Genomic DNA, 24,056 nt, shown 5'->3' on the forward strand with positions numbered 1-24,056 from the left:
ATGTATATGTTCGAATACCCTTTGGCTTGATCAATGCAGGGGCTACTTTACAACAAGCCATGGATGTTGCATTTAAAGAGTATATACATATTTTCATGGTTGTCTACCAAGATGACTTGATAGATTATTCCAAGAAAGTTGAAAACCATTATAGGCATTTAGAAAAAATATTTTTAAAGGCTTTGGAATATGGAGTCTCCTTGAACCCAAGGAAGTGTACCTTTGGAGTTATAGAGAGAAAATTATTGGGCCACATAGTATCTAAGGATGGTGCTAAGATTGATCCAGAGATAATTGAAGCAATAGATTAGGTTCCTAGACCAAAAAATGTAAAAGGTATACAATCATTCTTTGGCCAAGTCAATTTCTTAAGAAGATTTGTAACAAATTTTGTTGAGATTAGTACACCTCTTTCTAAAATGCATAAGAAAGGGGCAGTGATTAATTGGAAAGGTGAACCATCAATTGCCTTTCAAGATATCAAGGGTGCAATAAAGAATGCCCCAGTGCTTAGGATACCAGATTATGTAAAGCCAATGCACATATTTTCTTTTGCTTCCTTCCACACCATTGTAGTAGTTTTACTCCAGAAGAATGAAGAGGGTTTTGAACAACCCATTGCTTTTTTCAGTAAGTCACTTCAGCCCACAAAACTCAAGTATGAAATCAATGAGAAACAAGCATATGCTCTTGTGAAAGTTGTTAAAGCTTTTAGGTGTTATTTGGTAGGTGCTATTGTCATAACATTTGTTCCTAGTATTGTTATAAAGGATCTATTTTCCCAACAAGAAGTATTTCGCAAGAGGTGCAAATAGATTACTAGAATTCAAGAGTTTAACATTGAAATCCAGATAACAAAACTAGTGAGAGGTCAGGGGTTGGCTAAGTTAATGGCTGAGTCCAACTTGGATGCAAATCAAATAAATGTTGTAGATGAGGACAATGTGTCATATACTTGTGATATGGATGAATGTGAGTGGTATAAAAATGTTATTTACTACTTGCAACATATGGAAGCTCCATCTCATCTGAATGATAATGAAAGAAGATCTATAAAGCTACAGGCCATCAGATACATTATTATCAATGGGTGCCTCTAGTGGAGAAATTTTGAAGGAATACTATTGAAATGCATTGATCATAAGAAATCAACAAAAATACTCATTGGAATTTCAAGAGTATGTGGAGATCATTATATGACCAAGACTACTGCCCATAAGGTGATAAGAGCTAGCTTTTAGTGGCTAATATTATTCAATGATTCCTTTGTTCTAGTTAGAAAATGTGATCCCTACCAAAGGTTTGCTAGTAAGTTGAAATTATCTGGAAATGCAACAATGTGAAAAGGGAATAACTCTTAGTCACTACCCTCTTAGAAGCACAAATATAGGACACACAGAGGCATCTAAGATGACTTGTTATAATCAAACATAAAAGTTTATGGTGTGAAGGAATGACTGAGGTTAAGAGATGTCATTTATTGTTTTGCAACCCAAAGATTCAAACAATCAAAGTGATAGAGCGACCTAGCGATCTCTTTGATTGCACAGTCATGCGGCTAAGCTTGAAGTTTGACATAAGAGTTGTGATGATGCAAAACAACTAGTGTTGCATTTGAAAATTCTTGATCACTCAGTCATGAGGTTTGATTTGTAAAGAGAAATGTAAGGTGTGAACTGGTGACATGGTTGAGAGCCTTTGAAGCAAGCACTAATCGCGTGGTCACACAGTTAGAAGATATAACATAAAGTGAAGATGTAACTTGACAATCTCTTTGATCACATAGTTGCATGTCTAAAAAATTTATTCAATGAAGGTATATGAAATGCTTGATCTCACAGTCGCAATGGCCAAAGGGTAATGAAAAATATAAGCTGCAACCTGGTGATCAAGGTTAAAATATTGTACATAATTATTTGATTGCATAATTATGCTATTAAAGAATGCAATTGATCAAATAGTTGTGAATTGATGAAACAATTAAGAGCTTATAAAAATTTAGTGTTCACATGGTCGCACAATTAAAGTGATAAAAGGAAATAAAGGTAGTGATCAAGTAATCAATTAGACTTAAAGGTTTTGCATGGTTGCGAGCCTTAAATATTAATATGAGAACCAAGCTGTGATGGTGTGACTACTAGTGTTCACAGTTTCACAACCGATCAGACTCAGTTAAATCAAAGGTTTGTGACTATTCAATGTAGTCAAGAGATGAAGAAGTTTATGTGGTTGCCTAGTTATGAGCACATTATAAGATATAAGCCATGAAGTAATGACCAAGACATAATGGTAGTGCTTGCTCAATTGCACAGTCAAAAGATCAAGCATGAAATTAGACAATGAAGCAACGATAAAGGGTTTCGCATAGTCACGACCAAAGAAAAGAGTTAGAAGGTAAGCCTTGTGAAGCTACAAATAGCTAATAATTGTCTAGTGTTCACATGATCGCAACATAAAAATTGAATTGTAAAATGACTGTTGTAACTTCATCATTACCAAAAGAGAGGTATTGTCTAAAAAAGTGCAAAAGAGATTTTCAAAGCTGGTAGTACAAGTGTCGTAAACCTAGATTGTGACTTTTTTGAATTTTTGAAAATTCTCGTGCATGCTAACTTAAAGAGACCATTAATGCTATGCTCAACTCCTATTAAAAGGTGACACAAAGTTTCAGAGCCAAAAGAGAATTGCACACGAGGTTATTTCAAAGAATTGAGTTGCAAAAGAAGTGCTTGGAAAAAATAAGTTCACAACAAAATTGCACAAGAAGAGGGCAAGCTGATAGCACAAGTCAATGTAGAAGAAATTTCTCAAGGTGTTGAGCAATCTAAGACAAAGCTAGCCGGTTTATACATTGAGGAATGGGTTTACTTTCTACCAGGGTCATCCCATGCCCAGACAATAAATTAACATATATTCAAAGATACATATAGTTTCTATAGAGATGCAACCATACCAGAAACTAATGACAATAAGTTATTCTAGTATTTTTTATAACAATATGTTTGAAAATTCACCAATCTACAACCCTTAGCATTTTTTTTTGCCAAAGTTAACTATGCCAGTGGTCATAGTTGATGTACACTTGGTGAAGGCTTTGATAAAATCCTACAATACTACAACTCATGGATTTCATAGGAAGGATATGAGTCTATTGTGTACCTTGGATAGGGAGACCTTTATTGAAGTTTTTGACCTTAAAGGACCAATGAAAAAAATTATAGAGCAAGAGAAAAAGGATGAGACATTCAAGACTTAGAAGAATTTCTTTACTAGAAAGGTTATGTGAAGACATATCCCTAAGTCCATAAAGGAAAAAGGTGAGCTCCCAAAAAAAGGTAGGAGACTTCATGCCCTTGGAATTTTTCAGTAGATACTTGTAGCATACTATTTTTGAAGTAGATAAGGTAATTATAAATGTGATGCACAATGAGATTATTATTGTCCAAAGGGGAGAGATGGGTAATTTTGAATTCCTCCATTACTCATTGTTGATGCACATAATTATCTATAAGAATATAGGGCACATCAGCCTTGGTTTCACTAAAGGGATAAAGAAGAATGGAGAAAGCTTGCCGATGCAACTATGGACCAAATTATGGAAAAGGTTTTATCCCTATTCCAATGCTATTGCTTTCTATAATGATTTTGTTTGTCCAATTTCCAACATGCTAACTGATATAACAAAGAGGGTTCCAAGGGGTGTTAAGATGTTAATTAGACCCTTTGCATGCCCTAATGGGGATAGGAGGTTAGGTCATGATCGAGCAAGTCTTTTCCTTTTTGAAACTTTTTCTTTAATAAGGGCTTATGAATTCCCCCAACCCCCTCATGTTCTGCCCAAATGCATTCCTAAGAGAATGGGGATAATATAATTCTTTTGGAAATTAATAATGATGAACAAGCAATACCTAGGACCTAAATTTAAAAAGAGTTTCTTTTTTCCTAGAAATGTTAAGATATGAGACTTTGTTATAGGCAAAGATGCAATTGAAGAGATAGATGAATTCATGAGTGAATTCTTATTGCTCTCAACCCCTGCTAGGACCTATGATCCTAATGACCTAGTTAGGCATGCCCTCAAATAGATGAGAAAGTTCACTCTGCCAAGTAGTAAGCCTTGTTGGGAAAAGGATGTGATCATGAACTACTTGGAAATAGAGGCCCGCAAAAATAAAACATTGAAATGGAGGGAAATCATGAGGGTAGAAGAGGAGATGAAAAGATATGATGCCTCCTGTAAAGACTTCTACCATGAGGAGAGGCATATTGATAGATACAATAAGTGCATCAACAATTATGATGCTATAATGTCTCAAGTGCCTCCGAAAATAAGAGATAGAGAAATACCTGAATCTCTAGGGCATGATGATGTTATTGAAATTGATGTTGAAGAGGATCAACTAGAGAATTTAGCTCGGGCCCAAGGTGGTAGAAAGAAATAAAAGCTGATAGAAATCCCAAACAAGGCAAGGGAGAAGGCACTACAAATCATGCCAAGGGGGACAAAGTATTTTGATGATATTAGACATAATTTCCTAATAAGGCAGGCATGTCAAAATGAACAAATCCCAAATAAGATTGAGCTTGAGACAAGGATGCTGGATGAAAGAATAATCCAAGCTCAAGAATTTATGAAAGATGATGACTTCATGAATTCTGAGGTATTCAAATCATTCTTGTTTAAAATTAAATAGAATGAACTCACTCTTCAAATGCAGCCAAGAGACTCACAAGAGACAGTAGTTGAACTATTGCAGAAACTATAGAAGTATTATCTAAACAATGAAACTCTCACTATGGAAGAGGCTAGAGAACTAGTGAAAACAAGCGAGATGTTTCTCTTCCTTGGATGACAACTCAACTCATCTTTTATGTTGGGCCAAATAAGGAGGCAAAGTAGATCTATATTATTTGAGGAGACTAATATTGCAGGAGAATTACAGGGATCTGGGTTCAATGTTGACTCCAAAACAATGGCAATCTGGAGCATGGCCCCTAAATCTGACAAGCCAACTCTGATAGAAGTCAGAGACTCCCCAAGGCAATGCGATATTCTGGAATGTCACAACAACATCAAGTGACCAAATTCACAACCTAGTGAACATTGCTTCACTCATGAGGAAGAGTAAAATGGATATGCTTGAAGAACAATTGTATCAAACATACAACATATCCATTAAGACAAGGAAGAAATTTGAAGAAGAATTGAAGAAGACCTATATATTGTAGCAAAAAGTGGCTACCCTCAAGAATGAAGTAAGAACTCTGAGGAATGTAACCAGACCTATCACATAGGTCAAAGATCAAGAGACCCAAAGTGATGTTGATACAACAAATATGGGTATGGATCAGCCAATGGAGGTGAATGAGTTGGAAGCAAGAAAGAAATTTGAAGTTGAGACTATGGAAAGCATGCTCTCACACAAAATAAATGTCCTCAAACAAGGTTTTCAGAATCTCCACAACAACTATATAATATTGCAAGAAGCAGAATATCAATGCATTGAGGCACTATCCGTTCTTTCTCCATTATTTACCAAGGGGAGCCCCTACATTCCATTTTTTGACAAGTTGGTCCCAAGTTTGTTCCAAAAGAAAGAATTTCCCAAAGAGACCATCATTTACATAGGGAAAATGGTAAATAAGGTCAAAGATTTAAATGCATTAAACAAGAAAATGAAGACTGTTGCTAATGGTACACCTATCTTCATTCAAAAAATTGCTTAGGGAATAGCAAGAATGGTCAGATTCATTTGACAACATTTTTAAGCATGAAAGATTTGTTGCCTACAACAATGGGGAAATTGATATAGCAACAAATTTTGATATTGTTGATATTCTTTATAAGCTAACAACTGACATTAATAAAATAGTTGCAAAGGTTATGGTCCTAACAAATGCTAAATGAAATAAGTGCCTAACTGAGCTGAATACAGTTAGAAAAGCCACCTGGCTAGATGAAGAACCATATATTACTATCTAGGAGGTGATAATTGATATAAAGGCAATTCCATCTAGAGATAACGATTGAACAAGCAAGGAAAAGTTAAAGAACATCAAGAGGGAGGACAACTATCTGATAGAGATACCTTATCTTTACAGTTTACTTGTTGTGAGAATACACTCATTACAAATCACAAAGTTGATCCGTAACATCCAGATTGACAGTTGTTCTAATTTTGGCTATTGCCAACATTCTTTTGTAACTATTTTGTCTCATTTGAAAAAGTTGTTGTATCTTGTTTTTTAACATGTGTCCTCCCATCTAAAGCTTATTGCAATCCTTATTCTATAAAAGAATTTTCAAGATGTGGAGTAAGGGTCTAAGAATTATAATTTGAACAAAGTTTTGTTGATTTCTGTGTCAGTCCGTGCATATTGAATAATTTTGTTCCAAAGATAGAATGAAAAAAGCTAACAGTTTCTTGTCTAATTGAGTTGTCTTCTGATAGGAATTGTCATTGAATTGTATACATCTCAAAGAAGTTAATACAAAATGCAGAAATGTGGCTTTTCATTCTAGATATTGTCTCTTCTTTTATCTCCATTTTATTCTCTGAGATTTGATAAGTAAAAGTTTATTAAATTTCAGTTGTAGTTTGTTTTGAATTATATTTTCGATTTACTTTTGCTAATAATCTAGTTAGATATGTAAATGCTTAATGTAAATTGGAAGAATTCTACACTTTTCATTGCAAATTTTGATAAGAATGAGATCTGGAAAATATTGATATTCTTTTCACAAAGTGTTAAGATAGATCCAGAAGTAAATATCAAATTCCTATGACTCTATAGCCCAATAGATAAGGCACTGGTCATCCTTGAAGTTGATCTAGTTTGGAATATCTTATATGGTGCAATCTTTTATAAATCAATCCTTTTACTATTTTATTGTTGTAGATATGAAGTATCACCTATACTTGAATCATGGAGTTTGAGGGTTTGATAGAATAGCCATTAATCATCTCTTTTACAATCCTTAGAATTAGAAGAATTAAAGCTAAATCATCTGTTATATTGGAATTCATATTGAGAATTGAAAATTGGATAAAGAAGATGAATTCTTAGGTATATTGGCCCGAATTTTGTAGAGTTCAAAGTGGAGAAGACATCACAAAGTCTTGTCAGTTGGTCCTTTTAATTTGCATATCAAAATACTCATTATGGTTTCTAGCTAACTCCTAGGTTTTTTGATCTTGTTAAAATTATGTCAAATTAGAAGCCAACAGATTCTAGCCATGGTGGCACATTAGGTTCAAGGTGGGCACTCGTGAAGTTTTGGGGAGGCAAAGGATTCCTTTGATGATACAATGACATTGAAGGAGGCTGCAAAGTTAGAGGAAGGTTGTAAACTCTTGAAACGGAAGAGTGATAAGAAGGTAGATTGAACCTTTCATACACTCGTATAGTCTGTAGATTGAAGGTGGTGCAAATAGAAATACTTAATGCAATAAATTGTTAATAAATCTTAGCACTAGAGTGCTTTGTTCATTTAGAAGAACAACTCCTTATTTGTAACGAATTTTGATTCAGACTAAACTTAAAATCTAAATTTCAATAAAATGAAATTTTAATAAAATAGACACAAACCCCTTAATCTTTACTGATTACAAAATTAAATAGTTTAATTAATATCTCTCAATATTTAATAAATATATATTTATATTGTATATTTATTCTATACGTTAATTGTTGTTATAAACACTCTTATCACTAACCATGACCGTATACATGTTTTGTAGAGGTTTCCTTGATGTCTTGACTTCGCATTTAAGAAAAAAACTAGAATAAATTGGACCTAATTTTTTTTTTTAAATAATAAAACAATCCTCTGAATTAATACCTGCAAACATAAATTGCCAGTCCAAAAGCAGAGGACAGTCTGTGTGCTTACCTCACACATAATGAAAGGATAACCGTTGAATTGTGAGGACAGGACTTCCCATCCCGCCTGCCTGAAAGAAAACGTTCAGCAAAATATCGATGGCTTCATCTATACAAATTTACTGTTCACACCTAGTAGGTTCACCGTCTTGGTTTCCCGGGGTTTCAGTTTCTCAATGTCAGAGACATCCATGTCTGAAGAATCTGTATACTTGCCAAAGGAAGAATCTTATCTGTGAAGCAGCTCTTAGTGTGAACAAGAGTAGCACTATTAAGTGGGGACTCAATTTGCCCTTCATCAGGTAAACCCACTTTCATTTTATCATCACGCGTAGCGCTCATGTTCATAATTTGATTAATCTGTTCTTTATAAATTCACTCTCACAGAATCTTTTTATATTGCTTAGTTGTATATGAGCTTTTGGCTGCATTAACAGCCATTCCAACATTAGGTTGTAGTTTAATTTCATTTTGTTATTATGTTTTTAGAGGGAAATTATAACTCTCCAACCAGGGAAATGCTCCATCAAGTTTCTAATGCATCTAATTCTGGAGGAATTTTTTTAATGCCAAAATCTGCCTGATAATTGAACCGACCTTGCATTGTTCGGATGTAGTCCGCATTAACACATGGCATATCTTGCAGAGTTTGAATTTGAGTTATCATTGTAACAGGTCCCCAACGTTTCCACTAAGCCATTGTTCAGCGGACAATATAAACTGTATATTTTGCTATTTTTAGAGTTTTGGCTGTTTTCATATGGAACAGAGGTTTAACATTATGCATAAGTGATTTCCTCGTGTGATTTATGTTAAGGGATCACTGCAAATGTACTAAGCACTCTGTATGTTCCAAGTGGAGATCCAAATGCATCTATATAGGAGTAGAAAAGACACATCTCATGAAGAGACATGTCTCTATGTTAATCAGTATTCGCTATGGTGAGTTAATAATCATTAGACATAATTAACAGCAATATATATATATATATATATATAGGGAAACTAGCCGGGGGTGGGACTCTAGTTTAGGCCTATCCGCCCCTGGGGGCTAAGGGCAGATTCTATACGTCTGCAACATGCCCAGGGTGGGTCCCCTGTAGAATAGTAGGGGCCAGAACTAATCAACTAATCTGGGGGTGTAGCGATCAAAATGATCAATGGAGGTGCAGATGGGTTCATTAGGGTCCCTACTATTTTATGGCAGTTGGGTCGAATAATATGTTTATGCAGGGGCTGATATATATATATATATATATATATATAATTAATGATTAATCAAATGCAATAATGTTTAACCAATAACCATTATAGATTAACTCTAGATCAATTCAATCCAACTGAAGCTACAATTTTAACAATTTAAACCATGTTTTGGGGTCAAAATATGAATATTGGAATGAAGGCAGTTAATGACTAAAAGGCAAGAGATACATTGTATACATCAGAGTTAAATTATAATGCTTATCCTTCTCATCTTGGTATGTGATGCTGGGGACTCTACTATCATGCTTGGAACAGCTCAGGTTGCATGCAAGGACTTTGTATTTCACCAATTTAACCCCTTCCACCCAACCTTGTTTCAATATGACTTCCTTTAATTAGAGGAGTTCCAGCAGAGCTTGAACATATGTCATCACCATCACAATATCGTACTACCTTGCATTAGGCTATGGTGCTCGAGATTGCAAGAATTATATTTTGAGTCAAATGCAGTTGATTACTTGAAAATTTGAATAAATGGATGAAGTGTACAAGAATAAGTTAAGATACTGATTTGCCCCCAGATCAGGTGGATTCAGAGGCAGATATGTTTGGATTTCAGATGCATCCAGATTCCCTGTGGATTATGGCCGGAAGCTAGCCACAGGTCTCCGGATGCATTCAGATGGATCTGGCTTCTAGATGCATCCAGAGGAATCCATGGGCCCAACGCCCAGAAAACTAATAAAAAATGCCCAAACTTAATATATTTTTATTTGGATGTGCTCTAATGATCTTTCAGCAATTGGAGATGATGATGAGAATGTGGATTTTCTTGCAAATCCTTATGATTCAGTCTGATGCATTTTAGCTGATTGAATTCAATCATGAACTAAGTTTTTAATTTGTTGGAATCTTGAACATGACCTATTGGAACTTATTGTCTAAGACTAATGTTGAACAAGCAAATATTGATATATCATATGAATTTTGATAAGGGGTGAAGTATAATAGTCATAATATCAACTAATTTGTGTCTGTATATTTCATGCATTTCTTTGCATATATTATTTATAAATACATACATACATACATACATATATATATGTGTATGTATGTGTATGTGTATGTGTATGTGTATGTGTATGTGTATGTATATATATATATATACACATATAATATATATATAGATAGATAGATAGATAGATAGATAGATAGATAGATGTATGTATGTATGTGTGTACACACACACACACACTTAGTTACCTAGGTTCGTTAGTTTGGCCCAAGAACCTTGCCTAGGTTCAAACCGGCTCAAAATACTGGTCTAGTTCGGCCCAAGTTTGAACAAGGTTTGATTTTCCTTGAGCTGGTTCGATGTAATATCCCTTGCCCAAACTAACTGATTTTAGCTCAAGGAATATTGTCAAACACTTGTATGCTGTCTTTTAATGCTAAGAAATTTGGAATGTTCGCAAATAATATTACAATGAACTCATATGCAAGTGCAATTCTTTTGGTACTTTCAATGCATAGACATGGAAACTAGATATGGAATGCATACCTACAACCAATTGACATTTTGACAAACAATTGACATACAACTATTATGCTGATCATATATGCTATTTGATGGACATTTCATCAAACAAATGGTATGCAACATGTATCTCCTTTATTGAATTCATTCTCATGTACAATATTGCTATGAGTTTACCAAGACAAATGGGCTTACAATAATGACTACAGTAATGCCAAAATCTGATTCTGAATTATCATAGCAAAATCATATGCCTAAAAATTACGATGCTAACTACTAATAGTTGCAAGAGGAACCTGATAATAGTGATGCCCAAGGATGGAAATGAATCAAACATAAATACTATAGTGCGGCATTGTGCATGCGTACTGTAGCAGCCAAAAATGTATTCTCCAATTTAAGCACAAATAGAACTCCTAAATTGAAGCTCTCCTGAATACCGAATTCAGTGGATATTTCACCACCTCAAATGGTTGCAACACTAAAAAGTCGATGTTCTCCAATGGCTGATTGAATCAGAAACCTTAGTTTCTTCTCTCAAGTTCTTATCAAATGCAATTCACAATATTCGGATGATTAACAATGAACCTCTCCCCTATATTTATTCTTTTCCTTCACCATTCTAGAAGGAAATAAAATATTATTTAATTGTATTCTCTAGAAGCTTCCCCTTTTCCAATACAATAATTAATTGTATTTCTAGAAAACGCACTCTCTAGAAGCTTCTCCCTTGCAATACAATAATTAATTGTGCTTCTAGAAAATTAAATTGATTAAATATAAAGTCACCTTTTAATTTTAATTTTTTTAATGACTTTATCAAAAATTAATTTAATCAATTTCTCCTTATTTCTTCACTTAGCATGCGGAGAATGTAAAGGCTAAGAACTCCACTGAGATGCTAAAAAGATGGGGATATTACATTCGAACCCCCAAACCAAGAATTCGAACCCGAGCGAATCTCAGTTGCCCATGTCAAATTTAGTGCGAACTCGAGCAATTTGCGTCGACGGACGATTTGCAAGTGATTTTTTTATAACAAATTTAATATTTTTTGAGTCCCGGTTTCCCTAAAAAGTGAATGTAAGTAGGTTATTTTGGCTTCTAACATCATTTTTTGTGTGCAAATAGGTGATTTTGTGAGCAAATAGGTGATTAAGCAAAAGTAAGTTTGTGCAAAGTGGAGTTGGAAGATTGGATTGTTAGCTAGATTGAAGTGTTTTTGTCTCATTGCTACATCTTTGTAAGCTTACAATGACAGGAAGAGGTAAGTTCTTGTTCTATTTTGCTTTTGTTTCAATGTTTTGTTTAAGCTTTTTTCTTTTTACTTTTTCAAATATCTTTCATTGCCAATAAGATCTAGCTATTATATTCCCTAAAGGCTAAAATTTTATTCTCAATAAAAATATGTCAATATGTACACAATTTCTTATCATAGGAAAATGAGCTTCAAAGGGATCTCCATATTCCTCAATAGGCAATGCCAATGTTCCACAAAGAATAGAACCCCCATTTGATTCTCCTTTGTGGAAGTACGTGGATATTATACAACCTCTTCCAGGAGGTGGTGGCTTTTGTTGGAGATGTCGGGGTTGTGATGTAGAAAAAAACAATTCATATTATCGTGTGGTGGGTCATTTGTGTGGATACCTTGGTAGAGGAGTGAATAAATGTCCTGGAAAAAAAATGCACCTATGCCAAACTCATTAGTATTAAAATATATTGAAGAGTATGAGCGAGATGAAAAGAGAGATGAGCTTAGACACGATGCCATTTATGTAATGGGCACCCTTGGATGTCCCAAAAAACTAAACCAATTTGCTGCAAGGAATTTTGTCAAACAGTTTGCATGCAACCTCTTATTTCTCCGTTTAATGTTTTAAACCCCTTATAACTCCGGAAATCAAACGCTTATTTGTTTGTTGTGTTTTGTGCGTGGAATTGGTATCATACAACATAAACAAGAAAGAAACTACAATAATATGCAAAGTGGAAATGAACTGCTGCTAATAAATTGTTATTTTCAGAATTCATAAAACCAAATACATGGTAGATTTAACAACTCACTAATTACTTCAGCAGTAGTGACATAATATTCCAGCCCATGCTTTCGAACTTGTTGCCACAATACTTTGTCCTTTAATCAGCCCACTACCTTCGTAATACCATTCCCTCAAAGCGGCATAAGCGTCGGACAAGTAGTGAAGAAGATATGAGCAAAATACCAAATCTGCCTGTAGCAGGAAATGCAACTAAACTGCTTGATAATGAAGCCAATAACAAAGAATTCCAAATGCCAAACCCCAAGGGAATGACGTCTAGAATGTTACAAGAGAGGATAGACGTCCTCAAATGCCAAGAACGGAGCTGCAACTCACACACCAATTTCTTCTCATATTCAACCCTGCCTAATGAAGCCACACATGCTTCCTTTTATTCTATTTCCAAGGGTCCGCTCAACTCATATGGGCAATGTGGGATAAAAGATGTGTAATAAATAAAACATATATTAAAATACCCCTTATGTCTCCCTTGGGTACACATCACCATAAAATAAATATTAAAGTAACACTTTAATATTTTACAATTAAATTAGACGTTACTTTAATAAAACTTCAGGCATTAAAATGTATTAGTAATCGGACTCCGAATAATGCGAGTGATAGCTCATCGAAAAGCTCTCACCGAGGAGTATCGAATCCAATCACCAAAATTGACCTGCACTGTGTCTTGCCGACTTACTAAAAATAGTAAGTATGCCTAAAACTGAGTAAATCAACTTCGTTTTGGCCCAAATTGGAAATGACTAGGCCAAAACACTCCAGGATCCCATTAAACCCTTCGTTAGCCCTCGAGACCATGTAGAACAAGGCTAACGCACACACACTTGGTCAATTGCTAAAATGGGGACATTACAGTCCGCCCCCCTTGAAATTGCTTGTCCTCAAGCAATCTCAGTCCAGCCTACTGAATAACTTGCTCACTCTCCCATGTAGAATCTTCCTCCGGCAGGTCTTTCCATCTGACCAAATACTCCTTCACTATACTGTTTCTAAGCTTCCTCTCTCTGGTGTCCAAAATAGCCTCGGGTACTAACACAAGCTTCCCCTCCTCATCCAAAAGGGGTAAATCTGCAGAAGGCACTACACTCTGACCAATGGCTTTCTTAAGCCTAGACACATGAAACACATTGTGCACTCGATTGCCCTCTAGAAGCTCAAGCTCATAGGCGACTTTGCCCACTTTGCGAATCACCCTGTAGGGACCATAAAATCTAGGTTTCAACTTTTCAGCTCCGCTCTTCTTGAGCGATGACTGTCTATATGGTTGTAGCCTCAAGTAAACCATATCTCCTACCTCGAAGCTACGCTCTATTCGGTGCTAATCAACATACAATTTTTGTTGATTCTGGGCCTATTGTATATTCTCTTTGAGCACTTTCAGGATGTCTTGACTATCCTGCAATAAGTTTTTGGCTTTGGGCACTCTACTGTCCCCCAAAACTAAATCCATGAAGCTAGGTGCTTCATAACCATAGAGTGCCATGAAAGGAGTCATCTTGATGGACATATGATAAGTGGTGTTATAACAATACTCTCCCATATGCAACCATCTGATCCAAGCCTTTTGTTGTGTAGTTACATAGTTTCTCAAATATCCTTCCGCCCATTTATTCACAATCTCTATTTGCCCATCTATTTGCGGATGATAACTAGTGCTAGGTGTAAGATCTGTACCACACAACCTAAACAACTCTTGCCAAAAAACGCTCATAAACTTACTATCCCGGTCGCTGACAATGAATCTGGGCAGCCCATGTAACCTGAATATCTCTCTAAAGAAAAGATCTACCACCTGTGTTGCTGTGTAAGTGGACGGAATAGCAAAGAAGTGAGCAAACTTCGTCAAGCGGTCCACCACCACATAGATGCAATCCCTTCCCTGCACTCATGGTAAACCAATGATGAAGTCCATCGAAATACTTTCCCATTTCCTATCAAGAATGGGCAAGGGCTGTAATAAACCTACAGGAAATGTATGCTCTCCCTTATTCTGTTGACAAACCACACACTCCCTGACACACCTCTGAACATCATCCTTGAGCCCTTTCCATGAAAACCGCTCTCGGATCTGCCTGTAGGTCTTGAAGACCCCCAGATGTCCAGTTGTGGGTGCATCATGAAATGCCTTCAGTATCACCTCTCTCAAATGTGATGACGGAATCAAATAAACCCTATCCTGAACTCTGATCAATTCATCTATCACCTCATAGCGATCATCCTGTATGGTACCTGAAATCAATCCAGAAGCCCAAGCATCTCCGACATACTCTGCTATAATCCGATCTCTCCAATCTCCTGAAATCTCTGCCAGAGCACATAATTAAGGTCTCCGAGATAAGGCATGAGCCACCACATTTTTCTTACCTTTGACAAACTCTATGTCAAAGTCATAAGCCTGCAATTTAGTCACTCATTTTTGTTGCCGGTCATTAAGATCACGCTGGCTCATGAAGTATTTAATACTGTTGTGATCAGTCTTGATCACAAAACGTCCACCTACCAAATATGATCGAAATTTGGCCAATGCATGCATTATGGCCAACATCTCCCGGTCATAGATAGAATAACTTTTCTCAACTCCCCGGAGCTTCCTACTCTCGAATGCAATGGGATGCTTCTCCTGCATCAATACTGCTCCAATCCCATCACCTGATGCATCACAATGAATCTCAAAAGGCTTCGTGAAATCCGGTAGAGCTAGAATTGGACATGAAGACATTACCTGCTTGAAATGCTCAAAACACCTCTGTGCTGCCCTTGTTCACACGAAGGCTCCTTTCCTAGTAAGATCTGTCAAGGGTGTAGCAATCTGTGAGAATCCCTTAACAAACCTCCTATAAAAACCACATAAACCAAAGAATCCCTTAAGCTGTGTAAGGTTTGTGGGAGTAGGCCACTCTACAATAGCTCTAATCTTTTCGGGATCAACCCGAACGCCATCTGCACTAATGATATGCCCAAGGTAAAGGAGCTCAGTCATGCCAAACTCACATTTAGATTCCTTGGCATACAATGACTCTCTCTCCAGAATGGATAACACCTCCTCCAGATGATGTAAGTGCTCCTCCCAGATCTTACTGAAGACCAAGATGTCATCAAAGAAGATCAAGACAAATCTCCTCAGCTGCTTCCTGAATACCTGGTTCATACAACTTTGAAATGTAGCAGGTGCATTGGTTAGACCAAATGGCATAACCATGAACTCAAAGTGGCCATAGTGGCATCGAAAGGTTGTTTTCTCAATGTCCTTTGCTCTCATCTTGATCTGATGATATCCGGATCGCAAATCAATTTTGGTGAAGAAGCATGCCCCATGCAACTCATCAATCAACTCATCAATCCTAGGAATGGGATACCTGTTTTTAATTGTTTTCTTATTCAGTGCCCTGTAATCGATGCACATGCGCATCGTCCCATCCTTCTTCTTTACCAATACTACTGCTAAAGCAAAGGGGCTCTTATTGGGCCTGATATGCCCCATCTCCAAAAAATCCTTAATCGCCTTCTCTATCTCATCCTTGTGTTTCTTAAGATGATGATAGGGAGTAATCATAACTAGTTTGGCTCCCTCCTCGAGCTCAATAACATGTTCCATCCCTCTTTCAGGAGGAACCCCATGAGGAATATCGCTAAATACTTTAGCGTGTCTATCAAGTATCTTTTGGATATCTGGTGGATGACTCTTTTCTTGTGGCTCTGGTGAAGTTGGCATAATGTAGCACTCTGCCGCCCACTCTATGTCATCATGTCGAAAAAGTCTCTGCATTCTCCTCAAGGACACTACTTTGCAACCTCCATCTGAAAGTCCTCTAAGTACCACAGTTCTGCCCTCATGCTGGAATCTCATCTCCAATTTCGCTAGATTGAGTGTGAACTCAACTAGTGAAGCCATCCATGTCATGCCGAGGATGACATCATAATCTCCCATGTCCACAACATAGAACTCATCCTCCAACTCGTAGCCATCTCCAAACCTGATGCGAAGATTAGATATCTTCCGAGTGCATAATAACTTATCATCGTTAGCCACCATGACTCTAAACCCATCAAGCTCCTCTGTCTGTAACCCTCTCCTGGCTACCAACTGTGCATCTATGAAGTTATGTGTAGCCCCAGTGTCAATAAGAGATATCACTTTCTGCCCCTGGATAGTACCCCTGACCTTAAATGTGATTGCTTTTTGGGCCCCTGTCAAGCGTGCCAACGATCTATCATCCTTAGGAATGTTGCTCTCCTCTATAGTGTTACCCTCATTTGAATCGGAGTGCTGATCCTCCCCTTCTGACTCTGACTCTTCTGCTGAAAAATACTCCATTTGATTTGCCTTAGCCTTGAGAGAACATTTATGAGATAAGTCCCAAGGCTCTCTACAATGGAAGCACAGCTTCTTCTTTCGAAGTTCATTCAAGGTTTCATTGTCTAGTCCTTTTGATCCTTCTTTGGGTTTGCTATACCCTTTCTGAAACGGTTTTTTGTCTTTGTCCTTGTAGTAGGAAGAATCTGTTGAATGGTTTTTTCCTTTGTATACCGAAGGGGCTAAATCTCATGCCTTTTTAGTTGCTTCAGCTAAGGTGAGTGGATCATGTCCCTTCACCCAACCTCGTAATGGATCAGCAAGACCATCACAAAATAACACCACCAATCTCCTAGGAGAGATATCAGTAACAAGCACAGATAAGTGCTGAAACTCGGCAATGTAAGCATCCACAGAACTTGACTGTTTTATGTCATGTCCCCATTTTTTGGAGGCAGTTCGATTTAATTAATTTAATTAATTAGGTTGTCCAAAATAATGAATATTTTATGAGGACGACTAATTAATTATTTTAATAAGTGATATTAAGTTAATTATTTATAAAGTTATCAAATAAATAAATATTAAAAGGTAACTTTATAGTTAATTAATTTAATAAAGTGACTTGAATTATAAAAATATTTTATAAAGTCACTTAATAGATAAAATAAAATAATGTTCTGGAAGCTTCTGGAGAAAATGGAGAGAAAAGAATAAATAGGCACCTCGGGGCTTCATTCTAAAAGCAGTTGTTTATTTCCCTCTTGATATCAGATTGTGATTCAACCACATGTGCATTGTGGAGCCTAGGGTTTCTGCAATTGACACAACTGGCCATTGAGAACGAAAACTCTCAATTGGTTCGCAATTTTGAGGGTGTGAAATATCACCTGAATTATTGCAGATTGGAGGTGACATTACAGTCATTTCATCGGGGCAAAATCTGTGGCCTAAGGCCAAATTTTGGAGGATCATTCTGAGAATTGATTTTTGAGGATTTAAGCTATTCGCAAAGGTTTGGAGTTCAGCTTTTTATCCAAGCAGGGTCTGCAGCATTTAATTTGGATTGTCGAAGAGACAAGCAAGACTCCAAAGTCGAAATTTATTATTGGGCAGTAATTCTTCCTCACAACTTGTGTGCTGCCGTCTCTGGATTTAGGTGCTTCTTCATAGTGTATTTTTTTCGTCACTTGAATTTACAAAAAATCGCAGGTGTTATTCTTAAATTTGCGGCAAAGATTTTGGTGTGAATTTCGAACCTGGGCTGGAGCTCATATTAGCGGCACATTTCCTTGAGAATCGAGGCGCCTCATTCCTTAAGACAGGCCGTAGGTATTTGGAGGTTGGAAAACGGCTTTTTCACATTAATTGTGTATGCCGAGATTGCCATTGCAGGAGACGGGAGTATATTAACCTTCAGCATCGGCTCTAAAGTCTCATGTGACCCCAAGCTACCGCTCTAGTATTGGGGAGTCCATCAGTAATCGCACCACTGTCTCAGCGATAACACTTCCATTAGTTTGGGCAGCTCGAATCACAGATTTGGATGCCATTCTGAGGAGTTTTCACAAGGCACCAATTCGATTTCTGGTCTGCAATTCGAACCACGACTGGAAGGGTTTGTGCTGAGAATTATTTCATAAATTGTTTGCAAATGGGTTAAAGAAGGGTTGGTTTCAGTTGGAACTTATAGTTTTGCAATTCCTACCAGCATTGGATGATTTATCATACCATATTAAGGACCTACATTCACTATACTAGAGCTGCATTCACTGTTATTGGAGCTGCATGGGGTTTGATAGCAGCAATACATTCTGAATATTGGTTGCGATCTGCTATAGGGTATTGGTGAGGAATTTCGAACAAGCTGCAAATTATCTTTCAATCCAGACATTCCATGTGAACCCTCAAGACTACAAGCTTGTGCTCGGAGACAAGTTCTTAATCCTTCTTTAGCAATTGAAGACCCAATGTTGATTCTTCCCTTTGCTAGGTTCCTTTTATTAATAAGATTATAGCATATTACATTTGCAATTGTAAATATTTGCGAGTTTCTATTAGCACATAAAGTTGGCATTAAAGTGTTTGACAAATTGTCGTAGCTCAGTTTTGGTCTAATTTAGTAGCTCTTTAAGACAGGATCATTTCAGTGGTATCAACGCTTGTTTGCAAATTGTTGGACGAAACGTCAAACCCCTGAAGTATTGAGATTTTTGGTGTTGGAAGAAGTTATAACCTATTGGGGTTATTTCATTTTAACTGTGCTAGCTCCTTCAAATGTAACTCAGGATCCTTAGTGTCAAATCTCTCAATCAATGTTTCGGTGAATTCCTCATAGGCTGTAATCTGATTATGCCCCAAAGTCACCATGCCATGATGCCACCATTCATGTGCAACGCCATCCAAGTGCATAGCCGCATACTTGATAGCCTCCTCCTCAGGCATAGGATTTAGTTGCAAGTATGTATCTACCTTCTGCACCCAAGCTCGTGCAGTCATCTTCCCTGAAGCATCATAATAAGGTAAAGAAAGTTTTCCAACTTTCTTCCTCAGCTCAAAGTTTTGATGCCTCCCTCCTGCTTTAGGCATGTGTCTCATCCTCAAGTCCATATAATCTCTAAGAGAAATATCCGCCTGAAACTCCGGTCCACTAGCCTCCCAGTCCCTCCTGAACTGATCCTGTAACTCGGTAATATGCGGTTCGTTTACTGGTTGAACCGGATCTCTGGGTGGGAAAGTGGGTAGAAGAGGTCTCGAGCTCGCAGTCCGTGCTGGGCGTGCAACGTGTCTAAAGTTATCAGCCTCATTCCCATTGTTGCCGTGTCCATTATTACCATTAATGTTATTCTCAGGACCATTGTTGTTGCCTTGGCCTCCATGGTTATTGTTTCCTCCGTTGTTATTGTTTCCCTCGCTGTTATTCTTTCTGTTGTTGGCATCACCTGGATTAATATTGACACCCATCTGTCTAGCCATGAGCTGCAACATCATGTCCATTCGCCTATTCTGCTCCTGCTGCATACGTTGCCCCTGCTCTAATGTATCCAGTAGCTGTCTGAACAGTACCTCCCCCTGATCTGGACTAGCATTTCCACCTCCGCCTAATCCTGTATTCCTGTTATCTCAATCACCCATATTATTGTCCTGATCAAAGAATATCTCCTCTGTGTCTGTATGGTTGGATTCAATGTCCACCTGCACGGACGTACTAGACTGTTTGCTTTGCAAGTCTGAAATCCTATTTTGTCTTGTTCTGGTATCGCGGAAATTATAAGACCCCTGTCGCATGCTCAAAGATAAATGCTTAGCCTGTTTTTTTACTTATTTCTGATTTTAGTGTTTTGACATTTCATCAAACACTTTTTCCCTCTATCCGGCTATTCCAAATTCCCTATAAAACCTCCACAAGATGGCAGGACTTATAGCTCTGATACCACTGTAATGGGCACCCCTGGATGTCCCAAAAAACTAAACCAATTTGCTGAAAGGAATTTTGTCAAACAGTTTGCATGCAACCTCTTATTTCTTCGTTTAATGTTTTAAACCCCTTATAACTCCGAAAATCAAACGTTTATTTGTTTGTTGTGTTTTGTGCATGGAATTGGTATCATACAACATAAACAAGAAAGAAACTACAATAATATGCAAAGTGGAAATGAACTGCTGCTAATAAATTGTTATTTTCAGAATTCATAAAACCAAATACATGGCAAATTTAACAACTCACTAATTACTTCAGCAGTATTGACATAATATTCCAGCCCATGCTTTCGAACTTGTTGCTACAATACTTTGTCCTTCAATCAGCCCACTACCTTCGTAATACCATTCCCTCAAAGCGGCATAAGCGTCGGACAAGTAGTGAAGAAGATATGAGCAAAATACCAAATCTGCCTATAGCCGGAAATGCAACTAAACTGCTTGATAATGAAGCCAATAACAAAGAATTCCAAAGGCCAAACCCCAAGGGAATGACGTCTAGAATGTTACAAGAGAGGATAGACGTCCTCAAATGCCAAGAACGGAGCTGCAACTCACACACCAATTTCTTCTCATATTCAACCCTGCCTAATGAAGCCACACATGCTTCCTTTTATTCTATTTCCAAGGGTCTGCTCAACTCATATGGGCAATGTGGGATAAAAGATGTGTAATATATAAAACATATATTAAAATACCCCTTATGTCTCCCTTGGGTACACATCACCATAAAATAAATATTAAAGTAACACTTTAATATTTTACAATTAAATTAGACGTTACTTTAATAAAACTTCAGGCATTAAAATGTATTAGTAATCGGACTCCGAATAATGCGAGTGATAGCTCATCGAAAAGCTCTCATCGAGGAGTATCGAATCCAATCACCAAAATTGACCTGCACTGTGTCCTGCCGACTTACTAAAAATAGTAAGTATGCCTGAAACTGAGTAAATCAACTTCGTTTTGGCCCAAACTGGAAATGACTAGGCTAAAACACTCCAGGATCCCATTAAACCCTTCGTTAGCCCTCGGGACCATGTAGAACAAGGCTAACACACACACACACTTGGTCAACTGCTAAAATGGGGACATTACAATTGATGGCAATAAAAATAAAAAAAGAGCAAAAGGAATGAAATCCACCCCAGATGTTGTGATAGAAAATCACTCCTTCTATACTAGCTCAACTGCCTCTGATTCTCAAAATGAAGTACCCATTGGACACAAAAGAAAGGAACCACTTGAAACTACAATTCAAAATCAAAGTAGGGAAATTTTTGACATTGATGTGGCAAAATGCTTGTATGCAAATGGGCTGTCTTTTAATCTTGTTCGCTCTCCATATTTCAAGCAGTTGTTGAGAAGTGCTAATAAAGCATCTAGAGTATTTAGGTCCCAGTTATGAGAGAGTACAAACCACCCTGTTGGATGATGAGGTCAAGTTGATTGATGAGCAATTGAAGCCCATCAAGGATTCATGGATTGAGACAAGGGTAACAATTGTTTCAGACGGGTGGAAAGATTGTAGAAATCATCCATTGATCAATGTTTTGGCAGTGTCCCATAAAGGCGAAATGTTTTTGAAAGCAGTGGATTGTGAGGGGCAAGTAAAAGATGGGCCATTTATTTCTAATACCCTAATTGAGGCCATTGAACAAGTGGGTGCAAGAAGCATTGTCCAAGTCATAACAGACAACGCAAAGAATTGTAGAGCTGCTGTTTTTTGGGTTGAAGAGAGATACCAACATATTTTTTTGACACCTTGTGCAGTTCATTCATTCAATCTTATGCTACAAAAGATTGGGAAGAGTATTCAGTGGATCAAGGAGGTGTATGTAGAAGATGAGGAAATCTAGATGTTCATCACAAACCATCACATGACTCAAGGGATATTCAGAATGTTCTTATGTTTGGAGTTGCTGAAGGTAAGTAAACTTGAACTCAAGTTAGTTAATTTAAAAAAAGAGTATCTTACAATTTCTGATTTTTTGATTATGTAATGATGTGTATTCTTTTATCAAGTATGTATCTAACAATCTCTATTTTATGTTACAGGTTGCTGAGACATGTTTTGTATCAATTGTAATTGTCTTGAGACGACTTATGCAAGTAAAAGAAATACTTACCAATATGGTAATCAGCAACAATTGGGCTGTATGGAGGCAAAGCAACACTGAGAGGGCAACCAAAATAAGGAAGAGGATATTGGATGAAAGTTGGTGGGAGCATGTGGAATATCTCATAAATCTCACCGCACTCATAATGATCATGCTTAAGTACGCAGACATGGATATGCCTTCCCTTGTAGAGATCTATGATGGCATAGACTTAATGCTTAAGAAGATCAAGAAAATTGTAAATGAAAAGGAACAAGATCCTCAAGAGACCTTCTTCAAACAATTGTGAGCAATAGTTATAGAAAGATGGAATAAAATGACCACTTCTCTACATTTGCTTGCCAATACATTGATGCCCAAATACTATAGCACCCAGTATACTGATCTACCAGGAAGGCTACCACCCTATAGAGATATAGAGGTGTCTGATGGATACAAGGCAGCACTTGAAAGACTCTTTCCTGATGATGAAAGGCAAGATTTGATTACAAATGAGTTCATATAGTTTGTGGATGCAAAAAATTTAAGTAATGATACTCTTCGTCATCGATTTAGGAAGGATGCTCATAGTTGGTGGTACCTCCATGGTCAAAGATTGCAAACATTGTAGCCCCTTGCAATCAAAGTGATATCACAAGTAAGTTTAATTTTTTAAAAATTGTTGTTAGTTTCCTTTGTCTAAATAAATTGTTATTAGTTTCATTTGTCTTCATAAATTGCTAGAAATTCTAAGATTTAAGATAAATAATTTAAATTTTATTTTAATTGTTTACATGTCATGTCTTCATAGATTGCTAGTTCATCCGCTTTAGAGAGAAATTAGAGTACATATTCTTTCATCCATTTAGTGAAGTGCAATAGGTTGTAATAGAAAAGAGTGGAGAACTTGGTGTTTGTGCATTACAATTTGTGTCTCCTCTCGCACAAGACTTAAGAAATACAAAGAGGGGGAGACTAAGAGGTGGGATGTAGATGTAGAGTTGGCAGACTTGGATGCCTCTGCTTCTCGACTTACAATTGAGGACTTTGAAGATTTTGATGCCCATACTATTGTTGTTGGTGTTGATCCCGTTGGCCTTAGCTCTATTGCTGAGTCAACTAATGCGAAAGGACTATGAGAAGAAGAAGAAGATGATGATGATGAAAAAGAAGATGAATATTAAAATTTTATACATTATGATTAGTTGAAGCTTGAACTTGAAATAATGATACTTGAACTTGATGTTATTATTCATGGATCATGATTTACTTTTAATGTTTTGAATCTTTGATGATGGCCGTGAATTTTTTTAATTGAAATATATGGTGGTATGATCGTGATTCATAATGCTATGATCACAACTTACATGTTTAAAGTTTATGCCTATGATGTTTTTGTTGTTTAAATGATTAAGATTAAATCATATGATTTTGTGATACTCTATGCTTCTAGGCTTCATAAATATGTATGTATATATTTTTAAAAATAATTT

At 36.9% G+C, this 24,056-nt stretch overlaps 2 protein-coding genes across 3 annotated transcripts in view; both read left to right on the forward strand.

Annotated features, from left to right (window-relative positions):
• Window positions 1–7,843: 7,843 nt before the first annotated feature.
• The window catches only part of SCY1 (SECY homolog 1), a 54,243-nt gene continuing 38,030 nt past the window's right edge, over window positions 7,844–24,056 (forward strand). For both annotated transcript variants that reach the window (XM_089832915.1, XM_089832916.1), the window contains exon 1: window positions 7,844–8,186. In XM_089832915.1, coding sequence (XP_089689041.1) covers window positions 7,984–8,186 — 203 coding nt within the window. In that variant the 5' untranslated portion in view covers window positions 7,844–7,983. The remainder of the gene's footprint in view (window positions 8,187–24,056) is intronic.
• LOC149558893 (uncharacterized) lies at window positions 22,243–23,215 on the forward strand. Its single transcript, XM_089786196.1, has 2 exons — window positions 22,243–22,392; window positions 22,523–23,215. The coding sequence occupies exons 1-2, from the start codon at window positions 22,324–22,326 to the stop codon at window positions 22,871–22,873; spliced, it is 420 nt and encodes a 139-aa protein (XP_089642322.1). The 5' UTR covers window positions 22,243–22,323; the 3' UTR covers window positions 22,874–23,215.

The sequence above is a fragment of the Cupressus sempervirens genome, chromosome 5 (assembly GCF_028749045.1).
Source record: "Cupressus sempervirens isolate cs-2001-9-10 chromosome 5, ASM2874904v1, whole genome shotgun sequence".
NCBI lineage: Eukaryota > Viridiplantae > Streptophyta > Pinopsida > Cupressales > Cupressaceae > Cupressus > Cupressus sempervirens.

What these genes read in the sequence shown, in the direction of transcription:
- LOC149558893 (XM_089786196.1), top strand. Translation starts at nt 22,324, where the DNA reads ATGTTCATCACAAACCATCACATGACTCAAGGGATATTCAGAATGTTC. An exon ending in TATGTTTGGAGTTGCTGAAG is followed by an intron (nt 22,393 to 22,522) that starts GTAAGTAAACTT and finishes TTTATGTTACAG; the next exon opens with GTTGCTGAGACATGTTTTGT.